Source organism: Oryza sativa, chromosome 10 (genome assembly GCF_034140825.1).
Source record: "Oryza sativa Japonica Group chromosome 10, ASM3414082v1".
NCBI classification, from domain to species: domain Eukaryota; kingdom Viridiplantae; phylum Streptophyta; class Magnoliopsida; order Poales; family Poaceae; genus Oryza; species Oryza sativa.
In genome coordinates, this window is record NC_089044.1 from 18,319,665 (window position 1) to 18,335,605 (window position 15,941).

The 15,941-nt window shown below is 39.8% G+C and overlaps 1 protein-coding gene and 1 long non-coding RNA gene across 2 annotated transcripts; both read left to right on the forward strand.

The window, feature by feature from the left end:
- The first annotated feature begins 3,535 nt into the window (after positions 1-3,535).
- On the forward strand, positions 3,536-7,946 carry LOC136353560 (uncharacterized). The gene is made up of 10 exons (XM_066304565.1): positions 3,536-3,594; positions 3,931-4,079; positions 4,177-4,398; positions 4,480-4,616; positions 4,748-4,999; positions 6,344-6,492; positions 6,905-6,969; positions 7,062-7,130; positions 7,470-7,573; positions 7,647-7,946. The coding sequence occupies exons 1-10, from the start codon at positions 3,536-3,538 to the stop codon at positions 7,944-7,946; spliced, it is 1,506 nt and encodes a 501-aa protein (XP_066160662.1).
- Positions 7,947-11,841: 3,895 nt separating this feature from the next.
- LOC136353781 (uncharacterized) lies at positions 11,842-13,124 on the forward strand. Its single transcript, XR_010737212.1, has 3 exons — positions 11,842-12,076; positions 12,162-12,573; positions 12,708-13,124. It is a non-coding gene; the product is annotated as an uncharacterized lncRNA (long non-coding RNA).
- The last annotated feature ends 2,817 nt before the right edge of the window (positions 13,125-15,941 follow it).

The window sequence follows — 15,941 nt, forward strand, 5'->3', positions numbered from 1 at the left end:
AAACGGAACTTCTTCGTTTCCAGACTTCCAGCCCAAAAGGAGAGAGACGTAGAATGAACTTCTCTGGAAAAGGGACCTGCAGCTTGGGCTGCGGCTTGGGGAGGGGAAGAGAGGAGTCGGGCCAGATTCAGCCCAAGACTAGGAACTGCAGCTTGGCTGTGGCTTGGGCAGGAGGAAGAGGGGAGTTGGCCCAAGACTAGGAAGAGGATTTTGTTTTCTTTTTAATTTAAATAAATTGCTGAGATGATGTTTCATTTTAAATGTTTATCTAGCCTAATTTCATGTTCGATTTTTTCACAATTTTATTCAAACACTTACTTTAATTATTAAATAATTTCTAAAAATTTCTTTTTCACAACAATTTATAATTTAGCGATTTTTAGGGTGTGAAAATGCGCCAACACCAATTGGAAAATTACCTCACTTTCGGTTTCACTAACAATACTGACAATCATAACGCCATGAATTGAATCAGCTTGTGCTCAAAATCAATACCTAATTGACTTGATTATTAATATTTGCATATAGATCTGATACAATGAAAAGATTCAGTTTGCCCAAATTTACTTTCCGTTGTATGGCGAATTTGCAAGTGGTTACTAAAAAATAAAGGCAGAAAGTTCCTAGCTAGCAACAAGTGGTGAACCAACATGCACATGGATTTTATTTGCAGCAACGAAAAAAATCTAAAATATACGTACTACATGTAACATATGGCAGAATAGATTGAGGAAAGTGCAGGTGTTTTCTGTCGACAGAAGAAGGTTAGCAGCAATATTCCCCAGTAAATAACAACTTACATGGTGCAACTTGGTCAGATCAATATGATGGCGTCCGCCGGCCGGTGTCGCCGCCAACCGTGATTTAATTTCGCCGCCGCGTCCGCGCGCGAGATGCCGATCGAGATGGGTTTTTTTAGGGTTCGCGTTTATACGCCGTAGCGCATGCAGATGCGGGGCGTTTGTTTTGTGGAGAATCATCATCTTATATATGTGGCCGGCCCACCAGTTGCAACGGCAAATTCCTGCAGTACTTTCCTCAATCTCAAACACCTCCTTTTTTTCTCTTTTTTTTTTCCGTGCGCCATCTGCCTCAAGTACTTGTTACTATTCCACAGGAAATACTTCCATATATTATTCTCGGTGACCTCCTATAATTAATTTGCTCCTCTCGATCAATTAATCTGCAGATTAGTCGTTCTGCTGAGATGATGCTGTCCATCTTCGTCTTTGTCTCTCACCATTGACATACAACCACAAGGCAGAGGTAAATCGTCTTTGTTCCATTAGTACATGAGGCCGGGTCGAGGTGTACGCATCTATATTCTCAGAAGAGGCGCCGCATATAAACACAAACCATCATCTCCGGCGCAGGCATCTCGCAGACCGGCGACGCGTATTCTCCGACGGGCGGGGGCATCGCGGTCGGCGGCGATTCCGGCGGCGAATCTGACGGGCGGGGGTGATCTAGGACGCGTCTCACGGCTAGTGATTCCTTCCAACCCTATATATACATCTCTGGTTCGATCGCCTGCTTCATCTCATCGGGGACAAGTTGCGCCATGTAAGTGTCGTCTATTTACTATATCTTCGTGGTCTAGCGGTTTTTCTTTCTTTGTTTTTGTTTTTGTTTTGTTTTGTTTTTTTTTTTTTTTTGCTCATTGAGTAGTTCCAACTGTGTGTGTTTCTACTCTGCATGGGCTACGTTCTCTTCGATTTTATGTTTTTTTTTGGTTGTTTATCCATGTGCACACTACTGGAGAAACGCTTCTCTCCCAGTTCGTAACCCCTCTACTCCCGGGTAGCAAACCGGGAGAAATAATTCATCTTTAGTCCCGATTGAAATACCCGGGAGTAACCAACCGAGACTAAAGATGGCTGAGCCTCGTCCCGGTTGGTCCCCTTTTCTTATTTTTTTTATTGTTTCTTTGCTGCCACGTCCCGGTTGGTCCCCTTTTCTCTTTTTTTTCATCGTTTCTTTGCTACTTACCAGTGTTAATCCCTGTATTTCCTCCCAAATCAAGTAGGATGCATATCCCAAATCAAACCTCAAATCTCCAAATCAAAGTAACATCCCAAATCATTCACATCACAAATCCCAAATCATTCACATCACAAATCCTAAGTTACTTATAAAAAAACTCAAATATACATCACAAATCCTTAAAAAAAATACACACAAATCAAATATATCGCAGATTATACATCTCAGATCCATGCAATGAATCACAAATTCTAAAAAGAAACTATACATCTTAGTGAATCACAATTTTTTTAAAAAAAGAAGGGACGCCCCCCGGCCGCCTCCATGCATGCGCTCCGGCCACCGCTCGCCACGGCCAGCCCCGCCGGACGCCACCGGGCATGGCCCCGTCGGCCGCCGCCTGATGTCGCTCGCCACGGCCGGCCTCGCCGCCTGCTGCCGCTGGCCGCTTGCCCACGTGCGGCCACACCGGCCGCCGGATAGGAGGGGAGGAGGGGGAGGAGAGGGGAGAGGAGGAGAAGGAGGAAGGGGACGAGGGGGAGGAGGAGAGAGGAGTGGAGAAGGAAGGGGATCGGATCTGAGAGGAGGAGAAGGGATGATTCGATCTTATCTAAATATCTCGTTAGGACTTAACCGATCAGAGATGGGAGAAAATATTTACTCCCGGTTGATACCAACAACCGGGACTAAAGATTACCATCTGGATGGTAGATCTAAATGATCTTAATCTTTAATCTGGTTGGTAGTATCAACCGGGAATAAAGATCATCGGCCCCCTGACATACCTCTAACATGGGATGAACCGGGACTAAAAATGATCTTTAGTCAACCGGGACTAAAGATCAAACTTTTTTAATCAGGATTAAAAACAATCTTTAGTACCGGTTCTTATTTGAACCGGGACTATTGTGGAAATCAGCCGATCCAGCAAAGATCACTTCTCCAGTAGTGGCATGTTTATTTTAAGAAAAAAATTATCCATGTGCATGTTGGTCCATTGAATAGTGTTTGGGCCGTTTCCCCTATTTTATTCCCACTTCACTTCTATCGAACTATAGTCCCGGTTCTTTAGTTTGGTTCAATTGGATTCTGCTGTATGTTGAATCTTTTCTGTTGTGCCGTACCCTTTGTGGCTGGCAATCTTACTATATTTTCACCACTTGCTGATACAACGCAAAGATTTGGGTAAACTGAAGTTATTATATTAGTAAAAGTGCCCGTGCGTTGTAACGGGCGAAGACAACGTCAAAAGAACTGGACAAATTCACTCATTTTGTTCATAAATATTTAACATTTACAATATGATTTGATTAAACTTTAGAAATTTTGATCACCAATAATTTTTGAACTGTTTTGTTTGAAAGTAGAAGAAAATATATACATAGCTGAAGAATCACAAAGAAAATCCAGTTCTGAAATGAAGGGGACAACATTTCATACCTTAAGATACTATTCCGATTAGAATTTAGAACTGTCGGTAGTGTCACGTTTGCGTGTGTTGAAGAGCTGCCTTGCTTGGGGGTTGGCGCAGCAGGACCATCTGATGGGAACGATGGACAGAAAGCCCAGGTGGCCAGGGAAGAACAAGGAGGCAGATGCACGAGTCCGATTGTATATTCGTATGCACGTCACCGTCCGCTTGCTGCTCGCATGATTGCACGAGTCCGACTCGATGACAAGGCGACGTACTGCCCGACAAAAACATCTTTATTTTTTAAATATTTTTTAAATAGTAGAGATAGAGATCTATACCCAAATAATCAAGTCAATTTGGTATTGATTTTGAGCACATGCTGCTTCATAGTGTTACGATTACTAGCATTATCAGTGAACCCGAAAATAAATGGTTACAAGGTAGTAAGGTGCTCTATTGTTTTAGTTTTCCAATTGGTGTTGCTACATTATGATCAAACCTTGACCAACCATTTGCATTACTTTCTTCTTCAGGACTGCAAAGACCCTGAGAAACAGGGGGCAGATTGACTGCACCAGGGGTGTGAGTAGGGAGCAAAGAGCCATAAATAGAAGGAAAAAACTTGAGTCGAGTTCTGGTTATGTCAAGTCCCGCAAGAGGCTCCTAAAAGTTTACGTTGAATGTGAGTAATTGATTTGAATTTTCAGGTTCTTCTTTTTCTGTTACATATTGCTCTAATAAAATACTCATAGTTGTGATGTATCATTTTCGTTAATCAGATCAAAAGAGACTGAAGGCATTGGATGCTTTTGAAAAAAATCAATGTGCTATTGAGGAGGAACGATTTGGTGAAGGTCTTTGTGATCGAGAAGTTTCGACCATTGCTTTTAAAGAGGAATCATTTGGCCATATTGTCGAACCCAGCCAACAAACTTATCGAACCAGTGCTAGTGATGATCTTGATTTGTCTGACATTGTCGTCTCCCTTGCTTTGTTTGATGGTGGATGCACTACAATGCTTATGAATTTTCCTTATTTGTGTTTAGTTGTCACTTAATTATTTAAATCGTGATCTTGTCCAGGAGATAAGATGTTATTTGCATTCTCGGGCATACCTCTACCATCCAGAAGATCTAGAGAAGAACTAACAAGTTTTGTGACATCAGCTGATTTGGCTAGAGCATTTAATGAGCATAGAAATAGGGATGATAATTTGACGGTTGGTGCTGCAAATCATTGTGCCATTCGTTTTGCTTGTTTATTTGGGCTTTACTACGTCCACCATTTCACTTTATTTATCCAGATGAATTGTGGCTATTGTACGATGATGTACTGCTTTTATCACTATAGGTTGCAGTGCGCCTTCCTGATAATACAACTACTGATGGGTTCTTAGGACTATATGATCATGATATTGTTATTGTCACATGCTTGGGTCTCGAAGAGGTCAGTCCTATAGATTTTAATGGAACACCTGCCTGTCCTGATGGTAGTCCTCTTCTAGCTGCTGGGCGTGCCTTCAAGTCAGGCAATTTAATGGCCATGAGTGGGTCTGTTCATAGTGGCAACACCTGGGTTCCTGATAGTCAAGATATCTCTAAGGTATGCTTTGATCTGTTTTCTACTTTTTGCATTGATGGAAAACTTGAATTAGATAATTGTATGATGATATCGGTGATCTTATAAGCCTTAAGGCACCACTGTTTGCTGCAAAGTAATATATATATAGTGTGGATAGACATATACAGATGTCTAAGAAAATCAGCCACACGATAGCAGTGGAAAAGATTTGAGTAGTTTAGAATCAAACTGCAAATATGAAACTATTACAAACATGAAGCAAGTAAAAGCGGGATGTTGGCACTCTGAAACTGCAAACCTGAAACGCTTCTATTATGTGCTTGTTGACTGCAAACCTGAAACGGTGGAGATCGACCGAGAGGCGACGTTGCCGGTGGAGACAAGCGGATCCAGACACGGCATCGATTGTTGGCTGCTGTCGTGCATGTATTTCACCTAGGATGGCAACAAAATCATGACAACAATTCCAGCAGAACAAAATAATGACAGTAAAAATTATTTGGGATGGACGCTCTCAGCCGGTGCCCGGCGGATGTGCAGACGCGATGCCGAAGGTCTGACGCTCTGGGGCGGAGCTCGTGGAGACTGGATCTTGGGGCGTCGTCGAGCCTGAAGCCTGACGGGCAGAGTAGTGGCGTCAAGACGGGGCCACGGGGAGGGGTGGGGGGGAGCCGAGGGGCGCGGAGGTAGCAGCGAGACTGGACTGGAGGCGGACGGCCACGACCGCGACGACGACCCCGGGCGGCGCACCACGAACAAAGGTTGAGAGAGGGCGGGACTAAGGTCGGCCGGCAACGATGGAGCTCCATGGGGATCTTGAGCCGCCAAGCCACAGTGTGCATGCCTTCACCCGAGCAAGACCCGCGTGGGAGGGAGGGGACGTCGGATCCGCCATCGCGCCGCCTTCAGCTGTGCCGGATCCGCCTCGCTGCGACCAGATCCGCCGCCGCCTCGCCGAGCCTCCAGTCACCCACCACCACCGCGCCCGCCCCCGTTCAGCGGTGGAGGAGGTGGAGCCGCCGCACCTCCCGCCCGCCGACGCCACGCCCGCAGTCGCTTGTCGCCCCGAACCGCTATCGCCGCCGCTCCGCCGCATGAGAAACTGCATGCCTCCGCCGGATCCATAAAAAGTGGAGAGGGAGGGAAAAATGGGTGGACGGTTTCTACGATGGAAGAATAGCATGTAGATTCAATAGTAAGCAATTTACTCCATAAAAGTGGGATGGGGAGGGGGCGCAGGTGGGCTGGGGTGCACGGGAGTGGGGGTGGGGGTGGGTAGGATGTGATGGGGAGCGTTGTGCGGTATAGTATGTGTGTGTATGTAATTTTTCTTTATAAATAAATCCTACCACTTTGATTTGTTAGGCTGTACTTAGAGGGCCACTTCTTGGAAAGGATAACATATTTCTTGGGATGAACTTTAGTATTTATGATGATGATGATCGGACTGTGAAATATGCTTTCCTACCAATGGAATTACTTCATGAGCGCTTGAAGCATTTTGGGATACTCGAGTATGTCTTCTACGCATCCTGTATTTGAGTTTTTTTCTTCCCCACTTAGCTTATTCTAAGTTGTTCCAAACCTATCTCTTATTCCCCTTCCTCATTTAATAAGGTAAGCCATTTTTTATACTAACAGCATTAGGACCTTGGGAGTTTTCACACAATAATCTTTTGATACTAGCTGCATAAGAGTAATCTGGATAGTGCAATATGGATAGTGCAACTTATATTTGTGACATTTGAATATTCTCAGTCCTCTCATGTGTTATATTGAATATTTAATATTCTGATTTTCTAGTCCTTTATTCATACCTTGGTTCCTTTCATACAATTCGGTTCATGTGTTGGTATGTCTGTTTTTGCTGTTGGGCTAGTTCCTGTACTTTTGTTTATTTTTATAACAAGTCTACTTTGTTTGCAGTCCTAAACATCTCCACTTCCGGGGATATTCGTTGCCTAAAGGTGTAAAAAGCATAGTACCTTCAGGTGTGAATAATAATGCTACCTATGTTCATTACTATGTTAATGTTATCGTACATATGATCTGAGTACTAATAATGATCTCCTAATTGCATCAGGGTTTATGAAAACTATTTACCGGTTAAAATCCTTTGGCTATCCCATGCCGCCACCACTTGTGCTTGAACGTAAGTCGTTGCTTTTGATATTACTTTCAACTCCCTTGTGCACTTTACAATTAATTTTTTATCTTGTTTCTTTAACCAGTCAATGGGGAATTGCTTAATCAATTTGAAGATTGCTTCCGTGAGAGTACCCTTACGTTGATCCGGCCATTGGTTGCAGGGAGCGTGTCTGGAAGCATCTTCGGAAAGAAGTTGTGACAGACATATCTTGTCGTGTTGTCTCACTTGCATCATTCAATGGTAATTTTTACAATGATCATTACTTCCGTGCAATTTTTATATTCACTAACTAATGATTAAAGTTGTAATGTATAGGTCTTGTGAGATCATTTGCATGCACAGGTTTGATTATAAATTGGCATGGAAGCAAAGCTTTGCGCCCTGTCATCCTGACTTCAGCCAGTTTGATCAGTCATAATAAAGACAAGATTGATAGTAACCTGAAGGTTGGATCTCATAATCATTTATCTTGATCTTTACATTATATGATGACTTGCTGAACTCACTTTATCTTTGCAGATTGAGGTTTTTCTCCCACCGAATCAACGTGGTAGTGGGATATTGGAATTCTATAGTCTAAACTATAATATTGCTATTGTCAGTCTCAAGCGGAATTTCAATGCTGTTCGCCCAGAAAACATTTTCAGTGGAACAGTGGAAATGCCATCTGAAAAAGTAGTAGCTATAGGACGAGACGTTACTCTTGGACCATTGATGGCCACAATTGGTAAAGTGATTCAGCATGGTAAAAACAATTGCAAACTTGATTGCAAAGATCTTAAGGTTTCCACATGTAAAATCACAAAGGTACCGTGGTGAATTTCTCTTGCTGTTTTATTACATGGTAACCCATATAGATAGTTTGCATTGGAATTTGAGTTATCTCTGTAATCACATGACACATCCGCTGAAATCTCAGGATTCACAACTTATACAGTAACATGGGTCTTTTATTTTTATTTTGTACTAGGCTGGGATCGGAGGCCCTCTTATTAAGTTTGATGGGAGTTTTGTTGGCATGAACTTTTATGATGGAAGTAGAGTAACTCCTTTCCTACCAAAGGATAAGATTGTTAAAGTTTTAAGCACAGTGAATAATTTACCATCGGAAAGGTACTTTTTCAGTTATATCTCGATGATAGCTGGTAGGGATAATGCTTATTTATGAACTTACATTGTATAAAAATATTTGATGACAGTGGGCGTAACCATCCTATGCCCATAGATGTTGACGATGGCACAAAGAAAAATAGGTATTCATTTATTCTTTTTGTTTCTTCGTTGCCACTTGTTTCTGGCAGCTTAGATTATTATATTCAACAATCAACTTATATGGGAAATATTATATTGGATGACAGGTGGCCTGTGCCAGAGCCATACTGGTATCATGGCTCCCTTGATGTTGATATGCATTATATACCCAAGCTTATTGGAAGGGTTTCTCTAGTAGACTCATGCTAGTATTTGGCGTACCTTGTTCTTCTCATTTAGCAAGTAGTAATATCCAAGGGACCTTTAGTGCTATTGTTAATCTGTTTATCTAGCGAGTATTTGACTGACTTGCCTAAAATATATCTTAAGACTGGCTTCCAGGGATTGTCTATATGACTTGCCTGTTGCAATTTACAAGTTGGCTCAACTTTTGATGTAACAGTACACTGTGGGAGTATTTATGAACTTGTGCAATCTACTTCCTCCGTTAAAAAAAACTCGATTCCTGAGTTTCCATGTCTAACGTTTGACCGTCCGTCTTATTTGAAAAAATTATGAAAAAATTTTAAAAAATAAGTCATGCATAAAGTATTATTCATATTTTATCATCTAACTATAATAAAAATACTAATCATTAAAAAAATTCATATAAGACAGACGGTCAAACGTTGGACACAGAAATCGAAGAATTGAGTCTTTGGGGCGGAGGGATATATGCCTTGTTTAGTTCTCGAAAAAATTTTTCCCAAAAATATCACATCGAATATTTAGACACATACGTAGAGCATTAAATATAAATAAAATGAAAAACTAATTGCACAGTTTGCATGCAAATCGCGAGACGAATCTTTTAAACCTAATTAGTCCATGATTAGCCATAAGTGCTACATTAATCTACATATACTAATGATGGATTAATTAGGCTTAACAAATTCGTCTTGCGGTTTCCAGGCGAGTTATGAAATTAGTTTTTCATTGTGTACGAAAACCCCTTCTGACATCCGGTCAAACGTCTGATGTGACATCTAAACATTTTCTTTTCGCAAACTAAACGAGGCCATATACGTGTTATTTTCCACCATATACGTGTTATTTTCCATGTCCTTGCTGTGTTGATCTGGCAAGTTCGCTCAAGGTTCAAGACCCATCTGCTTTGTTGGCTTTGTTTAGTTTGAATATTTAAGATGCACGATTTTTTTATTTATAAATCTAAAAATGTTTTTCAGAATGTGTCAACGCTGTGGACCATTAGTTGACTGTAGCAAGCTTAAAAAGGAACATTTAAAAAGCATCCCAAAACGATGGTTAGATACTGATGAGCGTAATGTTGTATTTTCCTCCTATTGATTTACAGCTAGGATGCTTATGTACGTGTGTACTTATATGAGTATGTTTTCCCTTTTAGTAGATTTAGGGCAAAGGATGTTCTTGGCCGTGTTTAGTTGTTTTGCTAAAAAAATTGATGTATACGGACACACATTTAGAATATTAAACGTAAACTAATAGCAAAACAAATTATAAATTTCGCCTGTAAACTGCGAGACGAATCTATTAAGCCTAATTAATCCATCATTAGCAAATGTACATAGCGTAATTAGGCTCAAAAAGATTCGTCTCACAATTTACATGCAAACTGTGTAATTGGTTTTTTTTTCCACATTTAATGCTCTATACATATGCCTAAACATTTAATGTGACGAAAAAGTTTTAAGTTTGAAGTGAACTAAACACACAGCCGTTGTATGGCGCGTTAGACGAAGAAAAAGCGAGAGCTTGAATGGAATTTGTCAAGAATAGATAAATAAATTATTCTGCCCGATTGTGCTTGTAGGACGCGTTGTATAGTAAATTGCTAGCAACTATTGTAATTGTAGGTCTTGTCCGATCGATTAATCCCATCTTTAGGCCTAGTTCAGTTAGCAAGGATTACCCTAAGGGGGAACCTCTCCATAATCCATATATCCATCGAGGGATTGAGTGAATCCCTTGCTTTCTCCTAATCACTGACTAGAAACCTGTGCTTTGTTTTGGCTGGGATTTTATAAGTTTGTTGCTGTTGATGAAAATGAACAGCTGAGCCATAAAAGTTTGCCTCCCTAATAAATTGATTTTTGCTACTGAACAATATCTGAATACATAGAAGTAATAAACTAATCAACAGAAATGATTTGAAGTATGAGCCCATGAGCATTGAAACACACCCCGCAAATTAAACAAGTCGCATCAGCTGATGAGCAGGAGACATGAGCTGATGCCTTGACTTTCACCAAGAAGTCTGGACATTCGCTCTATTTAGGCCTTTTTAGATTCCAAAACAAATAATTTTCATAATGTCACATTGAATTTTCGGACACATGTATGGAGTATTAAATATAGAAAAAAAACAATTACACAAATTACGTGTAAATTATGAGACGAATGTTTTATGACCAATTGTGCCATGATTTGACAATGTGGTGCTACAGTAAACATTTACTAATAGCGGGTTAATTAGGCTTAATAAATTTGTCTCGCAGTTTTCTGGCGGAATCTTTTTATTATCGAACTACGTTTAATACTTCAAATGTGGGTCCGTATATCCGATGTGACGACCAAAACCAAAAATTTTTCCCAACTAAATAAGGCCTCAAGGTTTACATTAGTAATACACTCCCGGTTTAGTTTCCACACAAAATCTTTACACTCTGTCACATCGAACATTTGAACATCTGCAGGAATCGTTAAATATAGGCTAAAAAATAACTGACGGATTATGTAATTAAGTTTTTTTATTAGTGCCCGAAAACCTCATGCGACACCCTACATAATATCTGATGTGACACGCCAAAACTTTACATCCTTAGATATGATTGGATATGATTGATTTGTGTGAACTCCTTCCATATATGTAATATTTCCTTAACTTCTCCCCATGTACTCCTATATATATTTGCCCCCTGAGGCCCAATATAATCGATCCACGTTACATATGGTATTCCTCTCTCATCTACTATCCAACAAGAGGAGCACTTGCGGGGGGGTGGGGGGGATCGGAGCGGATCCGGATTCGGACGCCGGAAGTGAGAGTTTCTTTCGCTTAATTCTCTTATTTGGTTCCCGTTCGATCTAACTTGATTCTCATGTTTGTTTGGTTTTAGTTCGATCTACTTCTTTCTATATTCTCCTTGCGACTGTATCCTGGTCTCTTTTCTCCCTGCACCTGCTTTTAATTCATGGATCAGGTCGGTGTATTATATCCTTCATGTGTTCTACTATTTTATAACACATTTTTTACTCTACTTTTCTGATTTTATATCCCTTATTATTATTCAGGTTCGTAGTTCAATTGTTCGTTTACGTTTTATTTGGGAAAAGGAGGAAAAACAAGATGACTCTACTGTTATTATCAAGACACAGCATATGGTTATTCCTGGGATCATAATCTCAATCAGTGGTAGAGAAGAGGCTGTTATGATAGCAAACGCCACTTTCTTTAATAACAAGAAGAGTCAACTTAACTTTTGGGTGAGCTTTCCAAATTCTACCGGATATGAACAAGAACGTTCTGTTCCCTTTAGTGAAGTGGTTCTTGAGGATGAGTTCTTCTGCACATTTACTCTTAAGCCAATTGAAGGCGGTTTTATAAAACCGATCCAATTTGAAATTCAGCCTGTTAAAAGGATGGATGAAGTTCATTCATTTGTTTTTCCTAGAGAAGAATATATTACACCAACAAGCTATCCAAATGGTTTTATTACGTAAGTTCTCACACAAATATCCCAAACTTTTAGTATTTTGGCTTAAATAACATTAATAATATATCTTTTCATCTCCAATAAACAGATGTGTGACCTCAAAAGTTATACTCCCTCCTTCCCTAAATGTTTGACGCCGTTTACTTTTTTAAACATGTTTGACCGTTCGTCTTATTCAAAAACTTTTGTGAATGTGTAAAACTATATGTATACGTAAAACTATACTTAACAATAAATCAAATGATAGGAAAAGAATTAATAATTACTTAAATTTTTTAAATAAGACGAATGGTCAAACATTTTTTAAAAAGTCAACGGCGTCAAATATTTGGGGTGGAGGGAGTATTTCATAATTGCAAGATGCATGAGTATGGGTACTTGGGATCACCGGTGTTCAATTTCCGTGGTGATCTTGTTGCGATTACATACCTTGATAAAGGGCAACTGCAAGCATGGACCGTGAAGTCACTTCTATCTGGTATCCTCCGTAGAAAGACTAGGTAACATGTTTCATATTCGTTTGTCCTCCATAACAGAGTCACTCTACACATAGATTTAGGTTAATTATATTTCGTTTGTTTAAGCAACAATTGCATTAATTTTTCTTACTGTTATTTCAATTTTGTATTTGTAGAACTCTTGTCTCCAACGGAGAGCATTGCTGAAGACAAACTTAGACAGTTAGACGCTCCAACTGAAGAATAAACCCATTTTGGAGCATTTTCTGTCTGATTGCAGTGCAGAGATTCCATGTTCATTGATGTTGCTGCTCAGCGAACCAAACAAACTAACTACCACAGTGTTTACACGATCATTCATCGCTGCTTCGTGCAATCGTGTGGCATCAATGCAAAGAATGGTTATGTTATCTTAATTGTTAGACTATGAACTAGACTAGATGGAAAGAATATCCTTTTGTGCATCAAGTCCAGAACATCATGAAACTTGATGCTTTTGTATTCTTAAGTTGATGATCTTAATTTGATGGCTTGTAGAGACTCTTGAACTGGATGCTTTGGAAATCTTAATTGTTGATCTGATATTGATTGGATGTTGCTGCTGAAAACTACTGATTATGTTTATGGGTACACCTTACCATTTTTTTCCTATTATGTGTGTACAACTGTACACTATGCCAAATTGGTACAAAACTAGAAAATCAGCGCGCCATTAGCGCGCTTGTTGGTTAGCCCATTAGAAAGAATGATTATACTCCATCCAAAACAACGTTTGATTGAGATTTTAAAAAGCAGGCCAAGAAGATGTATATGCAGCCGAAGAGCCCATACATAGCAAAGAGGCATGCTCAACGCTTCAACCTGTACATGCAGCAGAACTGACAAATGTTAACTTTGTGAGAGCACAACCAAATCTCATGTATCATATCCTGCAGCCAGTAGTTGCTGCAGATGTAATAGTTATTCATCTCTTATTCTTGTTCCATCCAGTCTGTTGTAGCTGTTCCCTCGTGAACCTCCACAATTTTGTAGTTCATTCATGTGTAATACAAAACTCATTCTGTAGTTGTCGTCTTTCCTGCATCAATATGGGCCATGATACCAATATTGCCATAATCTGTTAATTCAGTAAAAGCTAATTTAGTGACTGTTAGCTGATTGAACAGATTATTACTCTATTAGCAATAACAAGGCTAACTGTAGAAACTCATTTAGTTTAATTTTGCCCAGCTGTTCAAAAGCAAAGCTTAAAATCACACTCAAACACCGAGATCATGCACTGCACAAGATTTTCAAGAGATGATCTTTTGAGAGACTGGTAAGATGAAAGTGCTCAAACGTAAATAATTTATTTTGAAAGTACTCAAAAACTTTGCAATAATGTAGGAAAGAAATGCAGTACAACGTCAAGGATAAGCAAAACAGGGCAGATGAATTTATGTTCTCCAAGATTTGTAAATCAGAAGACTGATACCTTACAACAAATATGACCAATTGTAGAATGTCTGGATGAGAAGTATGATCAAAAGTCCTTACTTGTTAACGACCAAATTTGGTAAATCATAAATCGGATTTGAAGTTAAAGTCGAAGAAGATTTGGAAGGAGTTCGTTTCTCAGAAACAGAGTGCGCATCGGCTACCGTCTGCATCGGCTGATACTGGATCGGACAAGGAGAAGCCGGTGTAGCCGATTTTAGTGAGATGTTTCTAGAATCATTGTTGGGATAGGTTGAGGTGCTGGACAAAGTATTGCCACGTATGGATTGAGTCCAAAGAAGGCAATTGTATCTATTAATTAGGATATTCTAGTAGTTTTCTTAGAGATATTTTCGGTAAGAGTCCGCCTAAGGGACTTGTTCGTATTTTGAGTTGTAATAGAGATAGAGTCGTGTCCAGCAAGGACATATCATGTATTTTGGTTATAAATATAACCCAATACCTTGTAAACAGATAACATCGGTTCAATAATACTTTCGGCGCATCACCACTTTTTTCTACTTTCATTCTTTTCGACGAGTTCTTGCTTTCGAATTGGGATGCATCGGTTTCGATCTCCGACGAAAAGGTAAAGCTTGTTATGGTGGATTGTGTTCTCGGGATTAGTGCTTATATCTTTATGACACTCTAATCATGTTTATGTGAATCGTCGAGTTATCATATATGCTATATAATCTAGATCGATATTACTATCTAACTTCATCAGCTAGCCTCTATCATTGAAAACTGTCGATAGGGTTAGATATTGACATTGAGGTAGATTATATAGTATATTTACCATCTTGAAAAGGCTATCATCAACATGTTTAAATCTTATGTTTCTCTTCATGCTTAATGCTGCATCAGTTAAGTTTGATCTTAAGTAATACCCTGGACTATAATATCTAGCTTATCTTTCGAGTGCTAATAGAGATAGTATCGGAGTTTCAGCCGATCTTACTTGGTTTAGTAATCTTGTTCTTTATATATTTACTTGATATACTAAATATGCCCTTTATATTAAGATCTCACTTGGTTAAAATATATTAAGTTATGCTATCAGTCTGTTAGGTTATCCTGATATTAGATTGATTCATGTTTGGTATATATTCCATCTATGTGCTGTTATTTAGTTGCTGTGCAAATGGTAGGGTATACCTTCAAATGATGTATTTTAACTTTTATATAGCAAAATACTGCAACACTCTAAAATTTCGGCAAATAAACGGAGACCGAAAATTGAGTACTTTTAAAAACTTTTGGATAAATTGCATCGTGCCGATGTTATTATTCTCTTTTACAAATATCTTGTGCCAAATAAAATAGTTGTAAGAAACCGATATGTTGGGAAAACAAAAGAATACCAAAACCCCAAAATTTAGGAAATAATAAAATCTATTTATATAACCCATTATAGTCCAAATATTGGTCACTATTGATTTTGGACAAAATTCACATTTTTGGAATACCCATGATAGACATACTTTGGTGAGTACACAAAATTAAATGAATCATCTTTCTCAACTTTCAAAACACCTGTTTATTGCGCTCTTGGTGCCCGACTCGGGCCAGTCGAACACCCAGTGCCGCGGAGCCCTACACCCGCGCCGCGCGAACGTCCCGTCGCGCCCGGTGGGTAAATGGTTTCCCCTCCTAGCCGTCTAACCGTAGGCCTGCATACCTAAGCCATGCCATTAACACCGGCCGATTTGCGAATCCGTAATGTGAGAGAGGGGTAGTAGAGCTCTAGCAGCGTCACCTCTCTCTCGTTCACCCCATCCGAGCTCCATTAATTAGGGCACGCACTCGCCCTCCCTCTCTACACCAAAAACACGTGCGCCCGCCGTAGTTCAGCCGGTTGGATCGGCCATAGGGAGATTCTCCATTGCTGAAAAATTGAGGCCTTTAGGGACCCTAGCACGCGTACGACGAAC